The following is a 27,226-nucleotide window of genomic DNA, read 5'->3' on the forward strand; positions in this document are numbered from 1 at the left end:
TAATGCGGTAGACAGGATATCTGCCACGTTTTGCTGAAGTACTCCGTTTACTGTTCTTCTTTGCTTCGGAGCTAAAGAATGTGAAGAATGCAGCACTATTAGTCTGAGCAATGAATTTATTAACCGTTTCTGTGCCGCAGACGTAATGGTTACGTCCTGTGGCACAGTGCTCCTGTGCCGAGGACGTAACCATTACGTCCTTGCACCGGAGCTCGGAGAGAGCCATAGGCTTCCCCCCCCAGGGCAGGGCTGGAAGGGGAATCGCTTCATCTTCCACCACTGAACCCCCCTCCTCCCCCCCAGTGACATCTGATGATGTCAGCACGCATCATCAGACGTCACCTCCCAGTGCGATCCGGAAAAGAAAATGCTAAGCATTTCTCTTCCGCTTAGGAGGAGGGGGCAGGCAGGGACATCAAAAGAAAGGAAAGGCTTTTCCTTTCCTTTGATGTCATTCTAAGCATTTCTGCAGCACCATCGTAAAGCAAATCGGGCTGCAGAAATGGCCACTAGACACTAGGGATTTTTTTTTGTTGGTTATTGTCATGAAAGGGGAGCGACCCCTTGGGCAAGGGTCACTCCCCTGGGGGGGAGCTTTTTTCTAAGGCCAATCTGCCCCCGGGAGGGAGGGGCAGAAGCCACTAGACACCAAGGATTTTTTTTTTTCTGGTTTAATTTTGTTTTCTAAGGGGGAGCGACACCTTAGGCAAGGGTCGCTCCCCAGGGGACAATAATTTTATCAGGCCTTTTCTGGGGACAAAGTTGTTCTGCCCACAGGTGGGCAGTTGGGGCAGTTACCCTCGATCCACTCCCGGGGGGGGGGAGAAAGCCTACTAGATGGTAGGAAATAAAAAAATAAATAAATACTGAGGTGGTGGCTACCAATCAGTATGGGCATGGTTATTCCCCCACCCCAACTGAAGGGGCTAACAGTCTCTCAGCTCTCCCCTGGTACACTAAAACATCTTATCCCACAGCAAGCAAGTGGACGTTTGATTATTTTGGGTTTCGGTTTTACATTTGGGCCATGAGAGCTTGCCTAACTCTCAAAATCGTCCCACTTGGAATGGTGAGGGCTGCACTTTTTGGACTTTGGGTTGCTGCCATGCAGAAACATCTACGAGACCTAGACACATCTGAAAACAAAACATCTGGGTGAGTCCAGGGTGGTGTGCTTCACATGCACCCCACACCATTTTCTTACCCACAATGCCCTGCAAACCTCAAGCCTTGCTTGAAATTACACATTTTTCTCACATTTTTGTGATGGTACCTTCTGGAATCTGCTGGAATCCACAAAATTCCTACCACCCAGCATTGTTGCATCAATACCAATAAAAATTCTGCCCCACTTGTCAGCCTAAACACATTTTTTTTCAAACTGCCCTTTTAGACCCACTTTTGATCACCCTCATTTTCGACATAATTTTGGGTCTTCCCTGTCACAGGCACTTGGCCCACCTACACAAGTGAGGCATAATTTTTACTGGGAGACTAAGTGGAACTAAGTGGAACTGGGAGAATAAGTGGAACGTTGGGTGGTATGAATTTTGTGCTGATACAGTAATTCCTCACAGAAATGTGGGAAAATGTGATTTTATTAGCTAAATTTGAGATTTGCTGAGGATTCTGGGTAAGAAAACACTGGGGGATGCAGGCAAGTCACCCCTCACTGGACTCCCTTGGGTGTCTAGTTTTCAGAAATGTTTGGGTTTGGTGGGTTTCCTTATGTGGCTGCTGAGCCCAGGACAAAAACGCAGGTGCCTCCCGCAAAAACAGGTAGTTTTGTATTTGATAACTTTGATGTGTCCACATAGTGTTTTGGGGCATTTCCTTTCACGGGAACTAGGCCTACCCACACAAGTGAGGTACCCTTTTTATCGGGAGACTTGGAGGACTGCTAGGTGGAAGGAAATTTGTGGCACGTCTCAGATTCCAGAACTTTCTGTCACCGAAATGTGAGGAAAAAGTGTTTTTTTGGCCAGATTTTGAGGTTTGCAAAGGATTCTGGGTAACAGAACCTGGTGAGAGCCCCACAAGTCACCCCATCTTGGATTCCCTTAGATGTCTATTTTTACAAAATTCACAGATTTGGTAGGTTTCCTTAGGTACCGGCTGAGCTAGAGGCCAAAATCCACAGCTAGGCACTTTGCAAAAAACAGCTCTGTTTTCTTTTGGAAAATGGGATGTATCCACGTTGTGTTTTGAGGCATATCTTATTGCAGGCATTAGGCATAACTACACAAGTGAGGAACCATTTTTATTGGGAGACTTGGGGGAACTCTGTGTGGAAGGAAATTTGTGGCTCCTCTCAGATTCCAGAACTTTCTGTCACTGAAATGTGAGGCAAAAGTGTTTTTTGACCAGATTTTGAGGTTTGCAAGGATTCTGGGTAACCCTTTGGCAACATCTTGTTTTACTCCTTTCACCAATTAATGTAAAAGGTCAATATGGGGCTGGATAGATTTAGAGAGGTCTGATAGGTTAAAGCAGCACATGCCCTCAAATTCTGAACAGCCATGATCGTGCTTTAACAGTAAGTAGTCAATGGCGGCACTGTTTTGCAATGCAGCTTTTCTAGTACCTCATTCATCTAACAATAACTTGGTTAAAGCAATAGAGGTATGATTGATGTTCTTAAATATTAAGCATGCTTACTCTTTAATAACTTGAGTATTATAAACAGCTAATCCTGGAACTCCTACTATAGAAATACTTATACTCACATATTCTGATTTAGATAATAATTGAATTTTAGAGTCACAATCTTCGTTTAATTGAAATGTTTCCCTTGGATAGCGAGTATGTACAGAGTGAAAGGGAAACATCATGAGTTCTAATCATGTAAAAGCACACAGTCTACCAGTTATATTGGCAGGAATGTGTGTATAAGTGGTATTTCCACACAAGAACAACCACCACATTGGTAGTTTGACATGCTTGATGTGGCTAGTAGCAGTCACAATGTATGGACAAAACATGCTATTGTGCATATTCTTACAAAGTTTATAATTTCTATGCTGACAAAGTGTTAATTGTTCCCACGGGATCTCTTGAGGATACCCTGTTGTTGCCTCTAGGTGTGCTTGAACACATTTTCCGATTCTGTGAGAATCACAAGTTAAGTTGTAGCCAGCATCACCAGTAGAAATATTGTAAGTAATCACATGGGTCAGATTATCCAATTTCTCATCTGTTACCTCTTGGCAAAACCTGCAATACTTGTAGGCTCCATCTTTGTTGGTGGCATTAAATATTTGCAACAAAACATTGTCAGGAGTTGGAATAGCAACCATGCAGGTGGAGATAACATCCACTATACTTTGCATATTGCTTATGCAGAAGTCTGATCTGTTGAGCACAACTCGTGCCAGGTGAGTCCAAACATTTTCGGTCAAGTGCAGTAAAGGTGTCAATAGGCGTGATCAGTCAATCATTTCGGAGCTGGGGGCTTTTGGTCCCTCCCAACCCCACACGCCCGAAGGGAGACCACATAGAACAGCTAGCACAAAGACAATTCGTAGTATGATCTGTAAAAGAGACAAGTATGATCTTTCTTGAAAATAACATTTATCCGTTGGTACATATTCCCATCTTTCCTTTTCCGGTTTCATGACTAGCAGAACATTGTCATTGCCCTTTGCTATGATTTCTGCTGGATATGGAGGATGATTTGAGGATTCTACCCACACCTTAGCACCAGAGGTTTTGTCAGTTGAGACAAAACCTCCCTCCCCACGCACTGTAAGAAGGGCTGGGGCAGTTCTCTTTTTCACTATTCCTCCATACACTGGGATGATCATGAGTTGGGACATTATATCCCCAGATTGTATTATCAAGTCTGTGTCTTCACTACTCAGTAGAATTATTTTTTATCTCTCCTTGGTAGTCTGCATCGATCACTCCCCCCAAATTCTCTTGGGGAATCTGTAATCCAACACCTTTTTCATAAAATGCCATATCTCTTGGTTTCAATGTGTAGGTTTTTAAGGCATGTAGATAAAGACCTGCAGATTCTGGTGTGGCTCGGTAAGGAGCTAAGGCTCCTGGTTTTATTTTCCAATACATGATGGTGTTGGTTGCTACATGGGTTTGTTTCTGTAATGCTGGGGTCAACATTCGCATTGCAGGGGTCTCTGCATTTGTCAATGGTCTGATATTCAAAATTTGAAGGGCTTCATTTAAATGCTCTCTCCAGTTTTTGAAAGTTCCATCTGAAAGTTTTAGTAACTGGGATTTAAGCAAGCCGTTCATTCACTCAATCACTCCTGCAGTTTGTGGATAGTATGGAATGTGATAAATCCGCTCAATGTTGTTTTATGAGCAATAATCTTGTACCAATTTTCCTTTGATTTGATCAGTTGTCACTCTGGACTTGGAGTGGGACTCTGTAATACAACATTGACAAGTCCAGAGTTTTGATAGTATTATACTGAGTTGCACGTTTGCAAGGGACAACAATCAGGTAACCAGAATAAGGGGGTCATTACGACCTTGGCGTGCGGCCGCCAATGCAGCCGCACTCACGCGGCCCCCATTATGACATTCCCACCGGCCCAGCGGGAATGAGGCCGCAACATGGTAGCCGGCTCCTAATGGAGCCGGCGGTGTTGCGGCAGTGCGACGGGTGCAGTTGCACCCGTCGCGCTTTTCACTGCTATGCAGACAGTGAAAAGCTGGCCGGGGCCCTGTTAGGGGGCCCCTGCACTGCCCATGCCAGTGGCATGGGCAGTGCAGGGGCCCCCAGGGGCCCCAGGACACCCCTTACCACCAGCCTCTTCCTGGCGGTGCAAACCGCCAGAAACAGGCTGGCGGTAGGGGGTCATAATCCCCAGATTATCACTGCCGGGGCTAAAACGGCGGGAAACCGCCTGCCCCGGCGGTGCGACCGCAGCTCTACCGCCGCGGTCGTAATAAAGGCCTCCGTACCGCCAGCCTGTTGGCAGTACGTACGCCACATTACCCCTGGCGGTCTCTGACCGCCAGGGTTGTAATGACCACCTAAGTGTCCACTACTGTCCAAGCGTATTGAAACCTGAAACTTGTCGAAAGTGGCCCAATGTAATGAGTTTGCCATATCTGCCCCAGCAACTTCCCTCTCCCCAACTGGCCTTTGTTTGTGGGACAGATTTCTGTTATGTGTGTTGACAAATAAGACACTGCATGGTCACTTTTTTTTATCAAGTCTAGGGGAATGTGCATCCCTCTAATCTCTGCCCACCTGTTAGTGGCCTTCTCTCCCACATGTCCACATTTTTGGTGTGCCTACTTAGCCTTCCCTAACAAATCAGAATCCTGTGTCATCACTTCTGACTATGAGATTTTGGCATTGTTGTCTGCAAGGGAATTAAACCATTGTTCTAATGAGTTGGTGGGACAGTGGGCATCTCCATATACACAATAGCAGTACTTTGCTCTAGCATTTCCCAAATTTCTTGCCACAACTCTTTGTCCCACACCTCCTTAGACTGTATTTGCCAGTTATGTGCATGCTATGTGGGAAGATAGGTGGCTAACTCATTGGCGGTAGACCAAGAATCAGTATAAATGTCACAAGTTCCAGGCAATTCTTGTTTCAGTGCCTGATATACAGCGTACAATTCTGCATATTGACTACTCTTCCTTTCTCCTGTAGTGGATAGCAACTTCTTGGTGATCATATGAAACTGCCTTCCACTGTCTTTTGGCCCACACATACTTGGCTGAACTATCTGTACACCATACATGCTTCCTATTCTCAGGGGACAAGGATTCAAATGGCTCACCCCACCTCACTGGTCACTCTTCTATCTGTGGTACCTCCTGTACCATCTCATCATCCTGCACAGGGGCTTGTGACACCTGTTCCTGCAGGGCTGCTATCCCTGCTGGTTCCACTCGGGCCCTGTACTGTATGTACCATTTCCACCTGTTGATACTAGCTTCTTGTGCATGTCCTACACGGAGAGTTTTAGGTGAACTCATTACTCACTGCATTATTGGAATCTCAGGTGTCAGAATCACGTTATGACCTGGGGTAATTTGCTCAGTATCCACTAGAGCCCAGTAACACGCAAGTAACTGTTTCTCAAAGGGAGTATATCACTCTCCAGCATCAGGGAGCTTTTTAGTCCAGAAACCCAAGGGCACCCTCATTCTTCCCTGTTTTTGCTACATGCTCCAATTTGCATATTGCCCCTGAACATGTAACTCAATGTCACCTTCCTGTACATGCCATAAGTCTAAAGCCTGTTGAATTGCCTCCTTTGCCAAGTCAAACACACATTGCTACTGCTTTCCCCTTTCAAACTCATGTTTCTTTCTTGTCATGACCAGGACTAATATCCCAGTCAACCCAATTTCTCTTAGTGAGCCTTGGTGAACTTTGAGGATGCCTAGGTGAAATGTGATCCTGAGTCCAGTCTCGAGAGAATCAGCACTTGAACAACTGTGTTTAGGTCCTGGTCTGGGATCAACTGTTTGATTACAGGGAAGCTTGGCTAAGGCTGCTTGGCTAAGGCTGCTATGTGGCTTTGGAGGTTAAACTGACTGTCCAAGGTGAAACTGAGTGATTTGGTTTTCTGAGTAATAGAGAGATGGCCTTCCAGGACAGGCTTGTACTGAAGAAGTAGCTTTCCTCAGAGTTATCAGAAAAAAAATTGTTTTGTCAGATATAGTTTGAGGGGGTGGTTTGACATCCAGGTTTGAATTTTTCTCAGAGTGCTAGATAAAAGGTGGATGTCATCCAGGATCTCGACCTTCAGGTATATTTGGGTATTGTCAGGGAACAGGTGGAAGAAGATTCCTAAGTTCCTAAGGATCACACAGAGGGGTTTGAGGTAGAGTTTGAAAAGGGTTAGAGAGAGAGAATCAAGCCTTGAGGGACTCCTTGTTGCAAGTTGACTGACTTTGAGACTGACTTCCTGATTGTCTCTATTATTCCCTAGGTAAGAGATGAAACATTTCAAGGCTGCATCTTTATATCCCATTCACTGCTCTGAAGTATTTAACAGAGCCTGATGGTTAATTCTGCCAATAGTGGTGAAGAGGACAAGAAGAACAAGAATGCATGAATTACCTGTGTGTAGGATCCAAAGCACATCATTGACAATTTGAAGATTTGCCATTTCAGTGCTGCAGTTGCTGCACACACCTTCTGGAGCCAAGCAAGCATGAAGAAAGTTTGACTCCTGGCTCAGTGGTTTATGAGGCACAGTGGAAAAGAGAAACTTTGAAATAACGAAGGAGCAGTGAATGACTAAAACAGTCAACAAAACCGCAAACACCTCTCTAGTTGTTATGAAGTATAAAAAGTACCTAAAACAGTTTTGTTAACAAGAGATGATCAACATGGTTGAGAACATGTTTTTTCAAATCTTGGATGTCATGAGAGTCACATGTGTGATCTTTAACCCTTTCCTTCTAAGTAATGTCTTTTAATTAACAACCATTTTAAGTGGCAGGATTAAAAACAAGCACTGGTAAAGCCAATAGATCTTACTTTTGGCAACGCTTATTGGATTCATCACAAGCACTAACTAAGTGAAATTTGTAGCCCTGGCACCTTAGACTGGTTTTTAGGTGATCCTCAGGTGTGTTTTTAATATACTTACTCGATGCCTGTCTCGTTGCATTATGAAATGTCATAGCCATCTTTGAAGTATAAATGTTTAATACTCTAAAATTCAAGTAATGTAATTAAACAAGTGGTTTGTTGGTGGGTAGCAATGGATGGCAGTGGGACCACATCCTGTAATGGGAGTAGAAAGAAAGCAAGAGGGAAGCATAATAACCCAGGAAAGATGCAAAAGGGTACTTCCATAATTACAGGAGACTACAGAAGCCCTGCCTTATCAGAAAAGCCACAGGGGAAAATGATTTCACAGTCATGTAACTTTCCACATAAAGCCATGGCTCTAAGGTCAGCCCACCCAACCAACAGAAAATCAAAAAGGGGGCTTACCAAAAGCCCAGTCAGTAATGTATGCTATATGTTTGTAGTATTGTATTGGTATGAGGTCTTTGACAGTTATAGCTGTCTGTATAAAGATCCTAAAAATAATAAATTAGTCCATCTGTAGAAGTCAGACTTGAAAGCCTATGTTGAATTTATTCCTAAAACATCAGCACATTTTTTTCTCAATTTAATATGCCATTATATTTTACATTTCACATTTCAGAAAGTCTGCCTCATTAATTTCAAATAAAGCCCCCAATTTCAATAAAGATTTCAGGTCATCTAAAAGTGGTCTACTAACATACCTATGTCCCTTTGAAATGTGTACAAAGTATGCTGAGAAGCAAAGTTCCATGCTCTGCTGTAAATAATGCAAATCAGGTAAAAGTCTTCTACTCTACAAAACCTGTGAAGTATTTTTCTTAAGTCTCTCCTTAGTGGATAGTGCAGGCGCTTTCTATGAAATAAATTCTATTAAGGTGAAAAGATAATGCAGGCTGATAACAGGGAACATTAATTACTGGGAAATCCTTCTGTCGCCATTGAATGCAAAACAATAATCCCTTCTTAGGCATTTACACACTCAACTGCAGCTGGCAAGAATATTTCTGATGGCATCTACTCTCACTATCTTAAGCCACATGTTTACCACTATCAAGCCATCTCTGAAACATAGTGACCTGATGCTGCAGCCAATCCAAGGTCTAATTACAGCATTACGACTCATGCCACTCAGCTGGTTCACCTTGCCGATGTGTGCCTGGTAGCTGCCCGCAGTACGTATGACCCTGCCACCTAGCCCCACAGGAAGAATTTAGCAGAGGGTTCCACCTCTAGGCTCCACTGGTCTCTTTATCACTGTCAAGGGGATACATGCATAGACCTGGCTGAGACCACTCTGCCTGGCCTGTACTGTGTGTATGTTATGTGTGGTTTTTGTTAGACCTGTCAGCCTTAGGGTGGTCTTCCTCCAAACTATTTGTCTTAAACCTCCAGATTTTTTCGGGATCTTGTTTTTCTTGTCTTTAGGACTCTGTGACCTTTACTGCTGCTAATCAGTGCTGAAGTGCGTGTGACCATTCATTAAACATGCGCCCATCACCAATTGGCATATTTCATTTACTTATACATCTCTAGTAAAGTAGTACTGCATGTACCCAGGGCTTGTAAATTAAATATTACTAGTTGGCCTGCACCACTGGTTGTACCACCCACTTAAGTAGCCTTGCAAAACCGTCTCAAGCCTGCCTTTGAAACCTGAGTGTGCAGTTTTAAACTGCCAACTCCCCCGGCAAAAAACCTTTTGCAAGGCCAAAACCAGCCTTTTTAATACATATATCACCCCCACGGTAGACCCTGGCCTGGCCACAAGGCAGGGTGCAATGTAATTAAAATGTAGGACATGTAATTTCAGTTTAAAATGTCCTGGTAGTGAAAAACTCTTAAAATGTATTTTTTATTACTGCCCGGCCTGCTTCTCCCATAAGATAACATTGGAGTTATCCTATTACATTTGTTAAGCTGTGACCTCCAAATAGGAACAGGTAAATCATTTGTTTGGTTTCTTCATGATTGCAATGAAAAATCCTCTTTCATGGTAAAGTACATTTTTTTTTTTTTTTTTACAATTTTGAAAATGGCATTTATGGAAAGTTGGCATTTTCCTGTCTTAGCCATCTAGTGCCTGCAGCCTGTCTCTGGGTCACATGACTGGGTGTAGTTGGCAGGTGGACTTTGTGTATTCCTCTTAGGCAGCCACGCACAATAAAGATCTTAGATGTGCCTTGATGGGCAATCACAGGGAAGGATGGGAGGGTGAAGTTAGGCACAGCCCTAATTATAGCTGAGTAGACTGTGCCTTTCCTTCATGCAAAGATTTTCATACCGCCTGTAGTTAGTCTGAACCACGGGAGGCAGGGAACCTGTGCACTTCAAAGGGAAACTTTTACAAGCTTTTCCTACTTCAAAGGAATTACTAGGTGTAAATATTGGACCTCAATCGCCAACTCTTCAGTACTCCCCCAGGGCTGTGAATAGGACAGAAGAAGAGCTGCTGTGATGCTTTGCTGGCAGATGGACTGCCACTATGATGCACTATTACACTGCTGCTCTGCTGCCTGCTGTCCTGCTTGCTGAGAAGGAAGATTGGACCTACATCCTTCATCCCAGGTTGAAGTAACTTCAAAGGTCAGCCAGCTGACCTCCTGTTCTAAGCTACAGGGACATAAAAAGCTCCAGAGGCTCCCAGCAACTACCCAGCTGACCTGATGCCTGAGCCCTGCTAGCCACTGCTGGAGTGAGTTCCTGACCCATAAGTGGTACCCCTCAGGTCCGGGACCATTGGTGTGTCCTTTTCCCACCAGGTCCATGCCGCCCACCCCCAACTGCCAATGCAAAGTTCTGGCAAACCACCTCTTCGTGCTAGAGTTTCGAATGCTGCAGTGATCACAAACATGAAGCTCTGGGTAGAACCATCTGTGAAGCCAACAGGATCTTTGTGCTACAGCAATCACGATCCTTGGCGCCCAGCCGGCTCTTCAGGCTACTTCAACAACCACCTGGGACACTCTCCCATGGCCCCTTCCACTGTGATTGGAACTCTGGGCGTTCGGCTGATAGGGTAACTCTTTGAGCAGGACTAATCTGGTCCCTGTATCTGACCCACGCTCCATTGCGGTCAGCATTAACTTGTCACTTTCTCCTGGTCCCACATAACCAGATAGCCAGAAGTGTCGCTTTGGGTGTTTTGGTGCTATGTTCACTTAAATCTTTAGCAGTTCATAATTCTGGTTCTACCAATTGGATGTTTGTAATTTTGTTGTCAATTTATTTATTAAGTTGTACTCTATTTTCAAAAATTGGTGTAGGATTTTTCTCATCTGGTGTTTTCACTCTATTACTGTTTGAAGTATTCCACAAATACCTTACACATTGCCTGTAAGTGAAGCCTGGCTGCTCTGTTCCAAGCCACCAGAGGGATGAGCACAGGTTAATTTAGTGTTTGCTTGTGACTTCACCCTGGGAACAATTGCGGTTTTGGCTTGAGGAGGGTTTCACCCCCCTCAAACTGTATCTTAATTTCTTAGAGCTGTACTAATCAACATTGGCGGTAAGAGGCGGCCACTGATGCACACTATGTGAGGCCATTAATGCGTGAAATTGTGGGGCTACTGTCTTGTAATTTTGTTAGATAATATTCTAAAGTTGCTATATCTGCTACTTTGGTAAATCTTCTACCCTAGCTCAAAGGTTATGCATAGTTTTTCAAAGTGCAGATATAGACTGGAGGAGGGAAGGAAAAACATTATTCACTTGCGCCTAAAAGCGTAACATGCATTTTCAACAGTGTACTTTTTCACAGCCCAAAAGCAGCCCTTTTCCACATGAGTAAAACATTAACAAGTAACCACAATAACTTTTAATAGGAAAATTCCATCAACATTGAAGTTGCAGAGTTTAGTTTAAAAATATCACTGGTGTGTTAGATTTCTATTTCATACCGCGCGTAATCCAGTCTGGGAATACTAAATGTAGTCTGCTTTAAATAAAATCTTAACAAAAGGTACCTACATCTTCAGGACAAAATCATCTAACTTCTGTGTAGTTCACATCCTTTACAGCCAGAAGCAGGTCTTAGCAGAGCAAAGGGGCATAAATCCAGGTTGGTGAGAGATGATAAACCCCCAGACAGTTTAGACCACATGCGCCTGTGAAAAGGTATTCTGCTACTTTTCACCTTTGATCTTAGAGAAAAGGATGTTACCTCCTAAGCAAAAGTCAATAGTACAACTTGAGTAGTTGCATATTTAAGGTTAAGATGTCCTCAAGGGTGTTTTACATGATCCTGGCATACCACAAAGTTTAAAAACTTGCATACAGATATATAGGTCTGAGCTAGGTTTAACAGGACAAACTATACTGGCATTTAGTTGAATCAACGTGTAGGAGTAGCAATTTTGGAATATGCCTATCCATGTTATTGCTCCTGGGCCCAATCATCATGGTTTGAATGACCATCATATGATCATAGGTCATTTTAGTTATGTTAGCTACCTCAGGAATACATGCACATGGTTTTGTTGGCTATCGTGTGACAAGTGACCATCATGGATCAAGGAATATTTCACTTTGCCTACAGGGACACAGACAGATTACTTGCTGATAGCAGCTACTGACAAAAAGGAAAGAACTGCCACTCTGCATGACTTTGTGGGACTTGTTGCTGCTGGTGCTGTGAGATCACCATGCACCAGCTACAGGTAAGGCAGAAGCAGGGTTGGGTGGTGATGTACCTTTCTGACACCAGGACCAATGATGTCTGGCAAACCATCTCTGGACTTTTCAAGCCTGGTGGGAGTTAGGCATCACCGTGGCCTGCAAGGGATGGGAGCATGACAAAAGCCTACATTTAAAAGACAGAACTTTATTAAGTTCATTTTAGCTTTTATTTCCGTGTTAAGCTTTTTATCATGAAATGTGGCAACAGTGAGACCACTAAAGCAACCTATCTAACCACATACGGTGCTGCTTGGAAAACGCTCCCTCCTTTTACTCACTGAAGTTTTATGACGTCCAGAAAGGTTCCCAAGTCTAAATATAAAACTTTTATCTGGGATGAGACTGGAGTTAAAAAAAACTCACCTGTCCATTTTTTACTCATTACTCTTTAATGAGGTCCTCCTCGTCCCAGTCCTAACCTATGATATTTGACCCTCCACATGGAGTAGCTTTGAAGTCCTTTTTCTATTATCATTGTTATTAATATTATTATTGTTACTATTATTTTTTTTAAATATGATGTCTCTTCCCCCCACCTCCTGTTTTGTTTCCTGTCCGCATGGGTGTATACACTCATTGTTCCTTGTTTTCGATTGAATGTTTATTCAGTGTGTTTTGCACATTGCTTTACTGTACCTTTCATGTGTTTGTTTTCCTTATGACACTCTGTTTTGCGGCAGCATTTATGGATTCTGGCTTTGAACGCGCTCCCTGCTCATGTGCTGATGTGGGGCAGAGAGCTGCAGTCACGTCCGGGGTGCGAATAGTGAAGGACCCAGCACGACGTCTACCTGAGTCCTGGTGCATGTCTCTGTTGACATGCTGTGCCAGAGATGGATGGTTTTTGATTAGGCAACCAGATATCACAAGAAGAGATCCAGTTGCCCAGTGAAGCCTTCATAAACAGGAAGCACAGGTGCTGCAGTAGCGCATCCTTGTGTTACCTGGTGGCTGTTTTGGTGTTTTTTGGAAATATGCTAAACATCTGGAAAAGTTAAACCATTCCCAGGCCCCTGAGCAGGAGGATTCTAAGGAACGTATGCATATTTCAAGGGGTGATTTGCAATCATTAATTAAAGAGGCTTTTGATACACCAGTAAAGGAAAAAGGCTTCCCTGCCTTTTGTTACCTGGTGGTTGTTTTGGTGTTTTTTTGGAAATATGCTAAACATCTGGAAAAGTGGAAGCATTCCCAGGCCCCTGAGCAGGAGGTTCTGGGGAACTAATGCATTTTTCAAGGGGTGATTTGCAATCATTAATTAAAGAGGCTGTTGATACTGCATCAAAGGAAAAAAACTTCCCTGCCAAATGTCAGCAGTTGGATGACGAAGCAGAGGACCAAGAAGTCTGTAGAGGCAGATATATACAGTCTGAGCAGTTTCAATTTAAAGAGATCTTGTACCATATGAGGCATTAGTTGGGGTTTCCCACTCCAACACTGACTGAAGATGATTTTTTGGCGCAATATAATACTTCTCCTTCTGACTGCTTGCCCTTCCATGACCTCATTCAGGATATGCTGCATAAGGAGTGGAGGAGTATTGATAAAACAGCTATTCCTTGCTTTCAATACAAAAGTTATTTGTTGGAAGCGTTGAAAGACGAGTTCCCCTCAGATCCCTAAGGTCAATACCATTCTGGCATACATGTTCTGTTCTTCTTCTTTGGCCTCTGAGGGTGCAGTCCTCTCTCACCCGGCAGATAAGTAGGTGGAATCTGCTTTGAAATGTGCTTATGCTGCTTTTAACTATGGGATCCTGACAAATACTGATGTGGCATATGCCACCAGGCTCTTCTGAAGGATTTTCATGCATTGTTTGATTGCCTTCAGGGTCAGGAGAATGCAACTGACCTGTTGGGCAGCATGGAACTGTTGTCACAGTTTTTGTCAGATGCTGTTTTTGACAGTCCCTCAGCCTCAACTTCTGCAGCTTGTGCTTCCATTTCTAGCAGAAGATCCTTATGGTTGAAATTTTGCAAGCTCCAGGCAAGCTAACACTCCTTGACTGGGCCCAACACTATTTGGTTCAGAACTCAATGACAAGGTTGAGAAGGCTGCAGAGTAGAAGACAATTCCACACCTTTTTAAAAAAGGGATGGATAAGAAATCGTTGGGTTTCCGAAGAGGAGTTTTTTTTAGTCTGCTGATGAGTGCCACTTTTGAGGACTGGCCCTGGTCAGAGGCCAACTTCCAAATAAATTCTGATCCTCATCCTCCAGGGTTCCTTCTGTCCAGCAGCCAAAGTGTCAATACATGGCAGTGGGAGGTGGTCTCAGAGATTTTCTTCCACAATGGAAGCAAGCAGTGACAGACGACTTGACCCTTTCTGCAGTGGAACTTAAATATGTAATATGATTCAAAGAACATGCGTCAACTCCACACTTCAGAACTACTCCTTCTCCAAAGGATCCAAGGCAGTTACAAAGTCTCAGAGTGGGCATCAATTAGCTCTTGAAGAAACAAGCAATTGTCCCCGTGCAGGAGGGTCAGCAGGGTTTGAGGTTCTATTCAACCCTCTTTTTAGTTACAAAGCGAGACAGGTCCTTTTGGCCCATCCTCAGCCTCCGGCTTCTGAACAGATATCTGCTGATGGAACATTTCCCAGTGGTGTCCCTGCAATCAATCTTTCTTCTCCTCAAGAAGGGAAACTTTCTGGCCACACTGGATCTCCAAGATGCCTACTTCATCTAGGATCGCAGTCTTCACCCATCATTTTCAGTTTCAAGTCCTCTTGTTCGTCCTAGCTACTTCTCCCTGAGTCTTCACAAAGGTATTGGCCCCTTTTGTTTCTTTTTTGCATTTAAAACGTGTTGTTCTTTATCTTGATTTGGATGATTGGTTATTGACTGCTCCATCTCTTTTGTTGGCACAACAAGATGTGGAGTTGTCACTCGAAGCCTTGGGCAACTTTGGTCTTCTGTTGAATCTTCCAAAGTCTCACCTTACTCCTTTCCACATGGAGACATTTATTGGGGCTTGTCTGGATACTCAACTGGGGCCTGCTTTTCTTCTGGACGACAGGGTCCTTTCCCTCCAGATGGTGATGACAGACTTGTTGACTCGTTCATGCAGTTCTGGACACAGGGACACCTTGGTCTCCATGGGAGAGTCAGCAGTCCTCAAATTAGAGGGAACACAGGGCAGTAATGAGGGCCTTGGATGTTTTTCAGGAGCACCTGAAAGGTCAGAATGTTGTGATCCGGATGGACAATCAAGTAGCCAGAGCTTACCTGAACAGGCAAGAAGACACACAATGCAGATCCCTCAATCAGGTTACATCCCAGATTTGTGTATGGGAGGAGGTGAATGTTCTGGATCTGAGGTCCCTCAATCAGGTTACATCTCAGATTTATGCAAGGACCGAGGTGAATGTTCTGGATCTGAAGGCTGTGTACACCCAGGGGAGATGAATTTCTGGGCCGGCTGTCTCAGCAGAGACTTACACTCCTCAGTGATGTATAACTTGGATCACCCCCTGTACCTCAAGGTGTGCCGCAATTCATGGTTTCTTGGCTGGATCTGTTTGCCACTTGAGGCAATGTGCAATGCCAACACTTTTGAACAGAGCTTCCTTCTCTTCTGGCCTACAAGCTTGATGCTCTGTCAAACTCCTGGGCACAGGGGTTACTGTATGTATTTCTTCCAATCCCTCTCCTGACCAGGGTGCTGCAGAAAGTCAGGATGGCAGAGGCTCATGTGATCCTCATTGCACTTTATTGGTCCCGCCATCACTGGTTTCCCCTCCTTCTTTCTCTGACTAGGCGTCGGGTTTTTGTTCTTCCTCACAGCAACTCCCCTCTTCAGTTTCCTCAGCTGTCAAGCCAGATGGCCTCTCTATTGCGTCTGACAACTTGGGTTGTTCATCCCAAGTTACTTTGGTGATTCAGTCTTCTTCGAAGCTTTCTACCCTGAAATCTTATAAGAAGCTTTGGGGGTCATTCTCTACCTGGTGCAATGCCTGGTCTGAGGATCCTCATCGCATTGATCCCTTTAGCATCCTGGATGTTTTGCTAGATGGTTTTCTGAAAGGGTTAGCCCCTGCCACTTTTTCTGCTCAGTGGGCTGCTATTCAGGCTTGTTGATGGTTTTATGATGACTTCTCTACCGTGTCTCTCCTCGTGTTACCTGTTAACCTGAGGTTACTTCAGAGTTTCAGGTTACAGTGGTCACTGGTCTGACAGATGGTTCCTTCTTGGGACTTGTCCATTATTTAGCAGGGTTTGCAAGGTGCCAATTTGAGCCTTTGAAAGATGTGGATTTGGTCTGGTTGTCAGCTAAGATGGATTTCCTAGTGGCTATAAGCTCAGCCAGACATTTGGTAAAGTGCAGGCATTTCTGGCAGTTTTTCCCAGATTGAGTGATTCTGAGGTTGGATCCTACGTTTGTCCCTAAGGATTCTTCCTCTTCTCATTTTGCACAAGAAGTTGTTCTGCCTGTTTTTCTTGATTCGTCATCTTCCCTTCCTTCTACCGGTTGTCTTAGTCTTTGTTTGTGGCTTATTGTTATGTTTCTAAGGGACAAAACGTTTCCCCCCAGACTCTTATTAAATGGGTTAGGCAGGCTAAGTCTGTGCTTATGCTGCTGTGGCAGAGTCTCCCCCTGAGGATGTCCAAGGGAGGTCAACCAGGGCCATGCCTACTTACTGGGTGGAAGCTGGGTGGGGCTTCCCTCTTGGAAATTTGCTGGGTGGCCACCTGGTCATCTCCACATACATTCCGTACTCACTACCATCTTTCTGTCTGTGATGACCTTGACCGACATTTTGGCTCAACTGTTTTGTCTGCTGCTAAGTGATTATGCTTTGGTTTCTGCTCAATAAAAGTTTTCACATACTGCTATAGGTTAGGACTGGGACAAGAAGGACCTACTGAGGTACTTGCTGGTAATCTTCATTACCCCAATTAGGGATCCCCCTCGTCCCAGTCCTCTTTCCTCCCTCCCTTCCTGTTGCACCTTGTCTAGCATGGCTTGGTAACATACAGAAGGAGGCGGGGGAAGAAGTCGATATATATAAAAAAGTAATAGTGAAAGGGCTTCAATGCTACTCCTTCCATGCGGAGGGACAAGCCTAATAATTCTATCAATTTTTTGTGTTCAATTTTGAATTTAGATACAAAAGTCAAGCTGTTTGTAAAAGGTCTCTTCGTATGCTTCTGAATGAATTTCACATTTGATGATTTAAAATGGTCCAGAGTTATCTTTGTGGCGTATGCACATCTTTTGTCTATTTTAAATGCTCTATTGACAATCATAGTTCCTTTTTTTAGTCTTAGATAATTTGGAAAAGAAGGAACTAGGTGTACTTACAAGCACACTGGTGTCCTTGAAGGGTGAGAAAGGCATATACAAATAACAGGCTCTTACAGCACTTTGGCCTTTCAAAGGCAGCTGACTACTGAGATACCTTCCCATTACTCAAAAGTCGTACACAACGTAAAACAATTTTCATTCCAGACAATTGATTTCCAGTAGGAATAAATGAGTACTCATTTTCTTCAGCATCATAGCTTTAATTAGTGAGGTATTACTGTAACTATGGGGTTTTTATTAACTCTGTTGCATTTGGCACTGACCATGCCTCTCGTCTCCACCAAGCAGCAAACATTCACAATAGACCTGATATGACTTCAGAAGCTGCTGGTCAATTGGGGAGACAGGTGAATCATATGGGAGCGTAATCCATAGGATTTCTTGGGACTCCTGGGTCAATATGCCCAGTTGCTTCTCATTGCAGAGCCTGGAAGAAACACCTGGGCTTTCCTGAGGTGAGTAAAAGGATTCCATGATGAGAGAACAAAGCCCACTACCTCCCAGTCAGTCCACCTACAGCCACCAATCTCCCCTTACCTGACACTAAATGCTAAGACCAGACAGCAGGTGTGGGAGTCACTCCCTAGTCCAGGCAGACCATTTTGGGGCCTTAGTATGGCACATGCAGACTGGATTTGGATAGGCACATACAGATTTAACACACAAGGTAGGAAAAGAACATGCCAACATCCCTTACACAGAAAGGGCTGTAGACTTAATCGATGAATTAAAGGAAAGTCAGCCAAAAATCATTATAGGGAAATCCGGCCATACTCTCCTCCCTGTCTTCTCCAACTTCCCCCAACTACATACATTGATCATATAGCAACGGTAGAGAAACGTCCTAAACAACGCTTTAGGAACAACGCAGATGTTTCCCTCTCAAGCATAACCACGCTTGCCGGAACAACGATTGTCTTTTTCTCTGCCTTAAACATGCATGTGCTGAACTATGCATATTCGTCCTTAAGGCTGAGAAAAAGGCAGAGTGGATCGGGAGAGGATGTGGTCAAGTAAGTGGGGTTGGGGCAGGGTTGGGTGGTAGTTTTTATGGGTGGGGTGGATAAAGGGTTGGAGTGGTGGTGGGGCAAGGTCCTTTTTTTTAGGGGTGGGTGGGGGATGTTTGGGATTTTGTTTAAGGTTAGGGCTTAGGGTTGGTGGTCACACAGGGTTGGAGGGTAGTTTTTAGGGGTGGGGTGGATAAAGAACTTGGGGTGTGGTGGAGTAGGGTGGGGGTTGGGCTATTTTTTTAGGGGTGGGAGTGTTTTTTTTAGGGTGGATTGGGAGAGGGTGCGGTCAGGTAAGTGGGGCTGGGGCCGTTTTCAGGGGTGGGGTGGATGAAGGGCTTGGGGTGGGGGGATTGGTTAGTTGTTACGGGTGGGGTGGGGGTTGGGGTAAATTTGTTTTTAGGGCAGGTGGGGGTGTTGGGGTAGTTTTGTTTTTAGGGATGGGGTGGGGGTAGTTTTCTTTTTAGGGCTGGTGGGGCGGTCGGTTGTTTTTTGGGTGGGGGGATCGGGAAAGGTTTTAGGGCTCAGTGTGGGCGCAGGGTGTTGGGGTACTTCAGTGTTAGGGGTTGGGTGGAGGGGTCAGTGTAGTTTTGTTTTAAGGGGCCGGGTGGGGAGGTTGGGGTGGTTTTGTTTTTAGGGGCGGGTGAGGGCATGGTAGTTTTATTTTTGGGGTAGGGTGTCGGGGTAGTTTTGTTTATAAGGGCGTGGGTGGGGGTGTCGTGATAGTTTTAAGGGGCTTGGTGGGTAGGTTGGGGTAGTTTTGTTTTTAGGGGTGGGTGGGGGCAGGGTAGTTTAATTTTTGGGGGTGGGGAGTCAGGGTAGTTTTGTTTTTAAGGGCGTGGGTGGGGGTGTTGTGGTAGTTTTTAGGGTTGGTGGGGGGTTGTTTGTTTATGAGGTGGGGTCGGGGAAGGTTTCATGGCTCAGGGTGGGAGGGGGTGTCGGGGTAGTTCAGTTTTTAGCGACGGGAGTGGGGGGTCAGGGTAGTTTTGTTTTAAGGTGCAAGGGGGGGTGGGTCCATTTAATTTTGTTTTTAGGGCGGGTGGGGGGTTGGGCAAGCCATTTTGTTTTTAGGTGCGTGGTAAGGGGGGTTGGGGTAGTTTTACTTTTAGGGTGAGTGTGGTGTCGGGGTACTTTAAGTATTAGGGGTGTGGTACTTTTGGGCCTCATGGCATGATAGAACCACGCATGCCATTCCCTCACATGTCTTTACTAGCCATTCTTTTACAACGAAAAATCGATGTAAAGACATGCGTGGTAAAGGCATGTGTGGAAACAATGCGGTCGTTGTTCCAACCGCGTTGTTGAGGCATGCGTGGTTCCTGCTTGCGTTGTTCCATCATAAAATCACAACAGAAAGCTGTTTGTCAATGGGTGGGTTATAATTTACTATTTTTTTTCTATCCCTGGTGTTACTTTCTTTCAATGCCAGGCTTTTTTTCCATGTTATACACAGGCAGACGAGCAGGCGTGAAACAAACCCAAAAATAAACATTTATAAAATGAGAGTATTAAAAACAATGTAAACTTTCAAATGTAAAATTATATTGAACTTGGTGATTAAGTAACTTGTTTCAAATGCTAAAAACAGAACACATATTAAATAATGAGTAAATTAACATACATATAGAACATATATGTTTTAACGGCTAAAGCGTTCTTATAGCTATTGTCAAGTACCATGCGTGACAAGTGCTAAGTACTTAAATTGCAAATTAAAAATAAGTAATAATGACATTTACCGGTATCCAAAACATAAACAGTGATGCAATATGTGTTTTCTGCAGAACAACCTCCAAACAAGTACATTTGTTCCCCGACTACAGCAACTGCATGCCCGTACCTGTAAAACAAAATATTCATATTGGTATGATTTAGTGGGCAATAAAGTAATGTTGTGTTAGGACACACAGTTATAGTGGTCATTAGCAGAATAAATGGCACACACACTACAGAACAGCATCATATAACACTTTTACTCAGAAATCAAGGGGTTGTTTCAGTATTACATAATGTTTACAGAGTAAATTCCATGAAAATGAGAAAACTAATACTCCATGTGATTGAAACCAGATGAAACAGGGATATCTGGCACAAAGAACCTGTAGAACAGATGGCTCAAAAAAAGAAAAGGGAACTGCACATCTAGGCCCTGATTTATACTTTTGTATTTTGTAAGTTTGCACTGCTTTTGCGTCAATAAATGACGGTAATGTGGTGCAAAAAAAGTATAAATCAGGGCCCTAATCTCTTGTGGTTTACAAATCTGCCAGTCTTGGGCCAGGAACTCAAACTACTCTGCCTTACTCTGCATTTAGCCTATCGGTGTAAGCCACATGCTTTGCAATGCGTGGTGCATAACAAGGCACTGAACGAGGTAGTCAACATACAAGGAAACAGAGAAGGGAAAGTGTAACCCCATATAAGGGTGAACCTGTTTGCTTTTTCGTGCAAACCACTCACCTGCCCGTTTTCCATTAACATTAAATTGCAAAGTGACATTTACAAAACACTCAAATTTGCAGCTACAACAGTGTATGTAGTTAGAGGAAACTTCAAAGGACTGCAGCTGGTTTTCGGATTTTGAAGTGATTATGCTGGCCTCATAGTTTCGACCAAAAGGGTATAAGCGTACCACTCTGCAGTATTGCAGATCCGTATTTGAAGATGGTCAAGTTGGGCTGCATGGAAAATGTAAAAAGCTTTTAAAGTCCTCATCAGAACAGCCACCATTTGGAGTGATGGTGCTGAGACTGAATGCTGGGAAAAGTTTGAACTATGCAGGCTTCAATTCACTTTCCTCATTTATGGACTTTGATTCCTTGATTCCTTCTTGCGTGGTGCCCTCTATTCCTTTTGGTTGGGAGCCTGACACAGAATACTATACAGTGCACGTTTTCTATGTTTTTTTTAGCTTTCTTTGTCATGTCGGTGGTGGCTTATACTAGTATCCACACCTGTGTTTGTGGGGTTTTCTTGGGTTCAAGAGGCGGTACACATAGTGTGATTTGGCAGATTGCACGTACTGTTTTATAATTATTTTCCTTATGTGTAGGTATTATTTCACAACATTGAGTCCTGCTGATGGTCTAATGGACCACATTTGTGAGTTTTTTACTACCAGGATATGTAAGCCACATACGTATAAGTTCTGCCTTTTACGTTCATAGCACCCTGCCCTTTGGGTTACCTAGGGCATACCTTAGGGGTGACTTGTAGAAGAAGGGGAGTTTAAGGCTTGGCAAGTAGTTTTAAATGCCAAGTCGAAGTGGCAGTGAAACTGCACATACAGGCCTTGCAATGGCAGGCCTGAGACAAGGTTAAGGGGTTATTTTTGTGGGTAGCACAATCAGTGCTGTGGGCCCACTCGTAGCATTTAATTTACAGGCTCTGGGCACCTCTAGGGCACTTTACTAGGAACTTACAGGTAAATTAAATATGCCAATTGGGTAGGAGCCAATGTTACCATGTTTAGGGGAAAGATTACATGCACTTTATCACTGGTCAGCAGTGGTAAAGTGTGCAGAGTCCTAAAACCAGCAAAAACAGGGTCAGAAAAATGGAGAGAGGCAGGCAAACAGTTGGGGGATGACTACCATAAGGCTGTCAGGTCTAACACCTTCCATTTCTACTCAAATGCTTGCAATGAACTCCATGAGGTACCATGTATGAAACGTACAATGCATGTTAGGGCTGAGGAACACTTCAGGTTAATGTAAAAGTAATATTCAAATTGTATTATGTAATATATGTTGTGCTATAGATTTGCAGCAAAGCATTGATAGTTAAGATGAACAGGAATACACAGTTATTTTTTCACATGTTCAAAATCACCTTTAAATGCTAAATAGCAGTTGGTACAAAGTAAGAAGCACAGTGTTAGCACATTGAGGGGCATATTTATACACTGAATAGTTTCACTCAGGTAGCCTATACCTAGTTCATTGTGGAATATAAAGCTGGCCGTAGAGGGGGGGAACTGAAAGTAATCTTCGAAGAAAGCGATCTTTCTCCTTTCGCAAAATTTGTCAAATACCCCCAAACCCTAAATTCCTGCCCCCTAGGATGCTATTGGAGTACACTGGGTAGAATATATTTTCAAAAGAAAATTTAACAGTCTTTCACCTTTGGGTGAGGGGAGAGACAACAAAGAACCAACAGCCCTCAAAAACCGTCGTACTATATGCCATCTGCAAGGCCCAGGAGCCTGATGAACTAAATGTTACTCCCAAATGGGAAAAAGTGCTTGTGCTGTACAGTACATTGTTCCCTACATGAAAAGACAAGGGTTTCTTACACTTACACCCACATGTGATTAAAAATGGTTTTGTAAAATTAGTACGTAAATCTAAATTCCCCATAAAATCCACAAATTTGTGTAACAAACAGAGCAAGGCATTGCGAGTGTGCGCGATCAAAACTGCATAATCGGCATAAAGTGACCTTCACCCTAGGTATGTCAAGCATGTACCAACTAAGCTCCGTACTTAATTAATTTATACATAAAATAAAAAGGAGTGGGGCGAGGACGCACCACAGCCGTACCTCCGGCTTATGCTAAATTTGTTTAGTAAGTTCACTGTTCCTCCCAAATCTCACTCTAGCCTTGGTGCCTGTATGAAGCGTAATCAACATATGCACAAGAGCAGTATCCATATCTAAATTTGTTAAAATGAGCCACAACTTCCCTTGATTCCCACAGTCAAATGCCAGTGACAAATCCATGAATGCTAGATAAAGTTTGCATTTTTTGGCCACTGTGTGATTGCCAATGATTAAGTTCAGATTAATACATTGATCAATTGTTCCAAGGCCACTTATAAAGCCGTATTGGCACTTGGTTAACACTTTGTTATCGGAGGCCCATTCTGTTATCCTATTTTACAGCATTCCACCCAAAATCTTTGATGGAATGTCAATCAAGGAGGTAGGTCTGTAGCATTTGGGATCTGCCCTGTTGCCCTTTTTAATAACTGAAACAATTGTTGAGCTTAGACAAGAACATGGAACAATTGTCTGACCAAGACTATTGTAAACATTTGTCAACAACGGGGTCCAGAGATCTTTATTGCACTTAATTATATCTATTGGAACACCATCTGGGCCTGGAGCTTCGCCACCCAGGCTCTCCTGAATAGCTGCAGCCGCTTCTTGCAATTAGAATAATAGTGACAGTGGGGGTAATCTTCCCTCACCCCAAGTCGAGGGTAGTTACATTGTAAGCATGGTATATTTGGGTAAAGTATTTCTCCCACAATTCCCCCCTTATGGGGCAATCACTTGAAGATGCCTTATGATCCAAAGATCTACGGTGGGAAACTGCCCTCCAGAATGACTTAATATCCTTTATACAAGCTGCACAAGATAGTTGGTCCTACAGTTCACCAATCACTTCACTCCTGCGTTTGCCTTTGGCAATTTTCGATTCTTTGCGCAGTTCTGCCACTAAAACTTGATCACGTGGCCTGGCGATTAAAGCCGTACACAAGGCTTGATTAGCCCGCAAACAATCTTGGTTAAACCACCGAGAACACCCTGCCTCAGCTTTAACAGGTTTTAAGAGAGAGGATCTAATCTCCTCACATTAATCAGTAAAACCACCAACAATTGCACTAGGGTCATCTGTATAGAGTTGAAAACATTCTAGAACCCTCTGCAAGTTATCAGCAACTAGCCTTTTTAGAGAATTAATAGGATTGTCGAACTTCCAGCACAACCTGAGGTTGTCATTTGATGGTTGTAAATCCATCAAACTTTTTGCAGCCTGGTGAGTCCCCCCCAACAGACACATTTAAAATGATTTAATTTGCATTGTGATTTCCATATTCAGTTTCAACAATGTGCCCATGGGATAAGAATACCCTCAGATTATGTGAAATAAAAATATAATCAATGATCGAAGAGCTGCAACAACCTCCTCTATAAGTTGGCAATGCCTGTTAAAGCACCCCCCTCCATATCATTATACGAATCTGTTGAAGCAATCAAAGCTGCCATTTGGTTCCCATATTCAAAACACCTATTGGCTACTATCCCAACACCCGCTCTGTCTAGGTATGGGAGTTGAGCATTGAAATCCCCCCCAAGGTAGAGAGATTAGGGTGGCAATATATGAAAAGAGGGCATGAAACTTTTGATTTGGAACATTGGTAAAATCATTATTATAAAAATTATCATTAAAACCCCTCTGAAAATAACAGCTTGAAAATCAGAACGCAGTGAACCTAGATCCTGTAGGCAGCCACCCAATGAAAGCTTAGCCCAAAGTGACAGACCCCCAACTGCCCTACCAGACCAGGAGGGAAACGCAGGCAAATTAAAAGATTTATAACTATCAAACATTATCTGATTGATTTCCCAGATTTCCTACAAAATAACAGTATCATATAACCTAATAACATTCTGTCAATCAGATAGTTCAATCTTGGACCGCAATCCTGCGATGTTCCAACTCAATATTTTGAACCCACTATTTCTGATGTGAGAAGTTTTGAGCAGAAGGGTGCGATCATCATTCCCAAACACTTGATCAGAGCAGACGGATGATACAAATCCTATTGGGAAATTTATCAAGGAAACTCTGCTACCAATACAATTGCTTGAGCTTCCCAGTGTAACCTTTCCTTTTATTTCTTGTGAACCTTTAGGGTCAGAATAGACACACTACCAAAAAACTCATTTGCAGGCCCCACGCTGCAGAGCAAACAGTCAATCTACTTCGTCAAGATCCATCAGCAGAGCAAACCTATTAGAACAAACTCTAGCCCTACTAGCCGGTTGCGACATGCACCTAAACCCTCTCTGACAAGCTACAGAGGGGCGGGGGGTAGTAAAAATAACCCAGGGATAATGCCATCATTGTGATATTTACATGACAACTTAATGAATATGTGCCCAAAAGATAACTCAGAAAAGATGGGTGCTTGAAATTAATTACCACACAATCGCCATCTATATTCTTTCATGAGGGTCCAATTACCCCTACTCTCCATACCATGAGAATATTGTTACTTTCCAGAGGGTTAAAGTGAAAATACGTACTTAACCAATTTGTAGCCTTGTTAGGAAGGCTATTCCATGACTTTTCCTGATTTGCATGCAGTGGGGGCACGCCTGTCAAAATAAACACATAAGGGCATGATGTAGGCGGCAAGTTCAGTATACACGGGTTAGAAACTGGCACCGAGCCAATGTCCCTATGAGTAACTGCTGAGCTCTTACTGTGACACAATGGGGCTGACTCAGCAGAAGTAGGATGATGAAGTTGGGAAGGTTGTGTGGTTTGGGAGGGGTGATTACGATGAGATGGCAACTGTTGGGTGGCTTTATTAGCCTGGGAAGTGGACCGTCCCGCTAAAATGGAGACCAGAGGTGGGCCACAGGCCGAAGAATCACCAGCATTCCCCTGTTTTACTGAACTACAAGTGGGACATACAGAGTCAGCTTGCTCATTGTGATCATTAACATGGGTAACTATGGCTAGGTGGCTCTCGATCTTGTCAAGACGCTTTTTGATTGGCTGCAGATAGGAGTCAAAAAATGTTGCCCAATTGCTATATAAATCCTCCTCGAGGACATTAGCTGCCAAAATAGTTGATGTGCAAAACTACTTTCTTGGTGACTTTCCAGGACCCTTTGCCTTGGTCTTCGTCTCTGTTACTTGCTCAGCAGTTATTATCGTTTGTACTGGTCCCCCCAGTAGGTCAGTGAGTAAGTGAGAAAGTAAATAAATAAGAAGTGGATTTAACCTGTAACTGGCTCCTTCTTAAAAAGTCTAAATCATCATCAGCAGGATTCCACAGAGGATACCACTGGGGGCAACATGGACTCACTGACACTGGCTAATTTCCGCCATGCAAATATTCAGAGAATTTATTGCAACATTATTATTGCCAGTTGAGATATTCCCAACCTCCACCCTGCCCAGTGACAACTGTCGCTCAGTGAGAGCAATTTCATTGCTCACTACTGCCACTGCATGCTCCAGCATTAGATTGATAGACATTGGTTTACAAGGGGTTCTCTGAGAGGGGCCAGAGCCTGAGCACATCACCCCTGGGTTGTTGGCGGTCTCCTTGCCACAGGCTATTGCAGGATGTGTAGTTCGCCACCACAGAGTCTCCTAAGTAAATTACAAAGGTATTCAGTATGTCACCTGTTTTTATGAAGCTCCCCACTGATTCCACCTCCTAACCACCAATGATCCTTCGGCGGATAAAGCTTTCAGCTAGGTTTTAAATGCCCCGTCCTCGCAAGTACCAGGAGGCCCCAAGCCCCGTCAAGGGACGCTAAGGCTGCAGCGACGTCCACAAAAAGCACAGGCACTAGTTTCTGTCCCCAAGCCTGACGCGCACAATGAGCCCAGACGCCTCTGCCCGCCACAGTCAAAGTTGCAGAGGTTTGCCGCTGCTTGCAACGGTAGAGGGGTGTGCTCCCAGCTCATGATGGTCAGTGCAGTGCTCCGCAGACTTGGCCCCTTTCAGTCCTCTAGTATATGTGCATGTGCGCTGTTAATTTTGTCTCACAGCTTTTCAATACGACTACAAGTGAAAATGTCACTAATTCAATAAGCAAGTTTTGGGGTTAGAACATTTGCTGGGACGTTCCCAGGCTCTTAGTTGTTAAGTTTATTGAGGTTCTCCTGGACAAAGAATTGTTCCTGACAGGCCTCACACTATCTTTGTAGCGTGAGGCAGGC

At 43.8% G+C, this 27,226-nt stretch overlaps 1 protein-coding gene across 1 annotated transcript in view; it reads right to left on the minus strand.

Moving 5' to 3' along the window:
• LOC138287249 (rab9 effector protein with kelch motifs-like) overlaps window positions 1-27,226 on the minus strand; it is a 392,655-nt gene that overhangs the window by 172,357 nt on the left and 193,072 nt on the right. Inside the window, exon 9 of the mRNA XM_069227612.1 lies at window positions 20,271-20,371. Coding sequence (XP_069083713.1) covers window positions 20,271-20,371 — 101 coding nt within the window. The remainder of the gene's footprint in view (window positions 1-20,270; window positions 20,372-27,226) is intronic.

Source organism: Pleurodeles waltl, chromosome 1_1 (assembly GCF_031143425.1).
Source record: "Pleurodeles waltl isolate 20211129_DDA chromosome 1_1, aPleWal1.hap1.20221129, whole genome shotgun sequence".
NCBI classification, from domain to species: Eukaryota; Metazoa; Chordata; class Amphibia; order Caudata; family Salamandridae; genus Pleurodeles; species Pleurodeles waltl.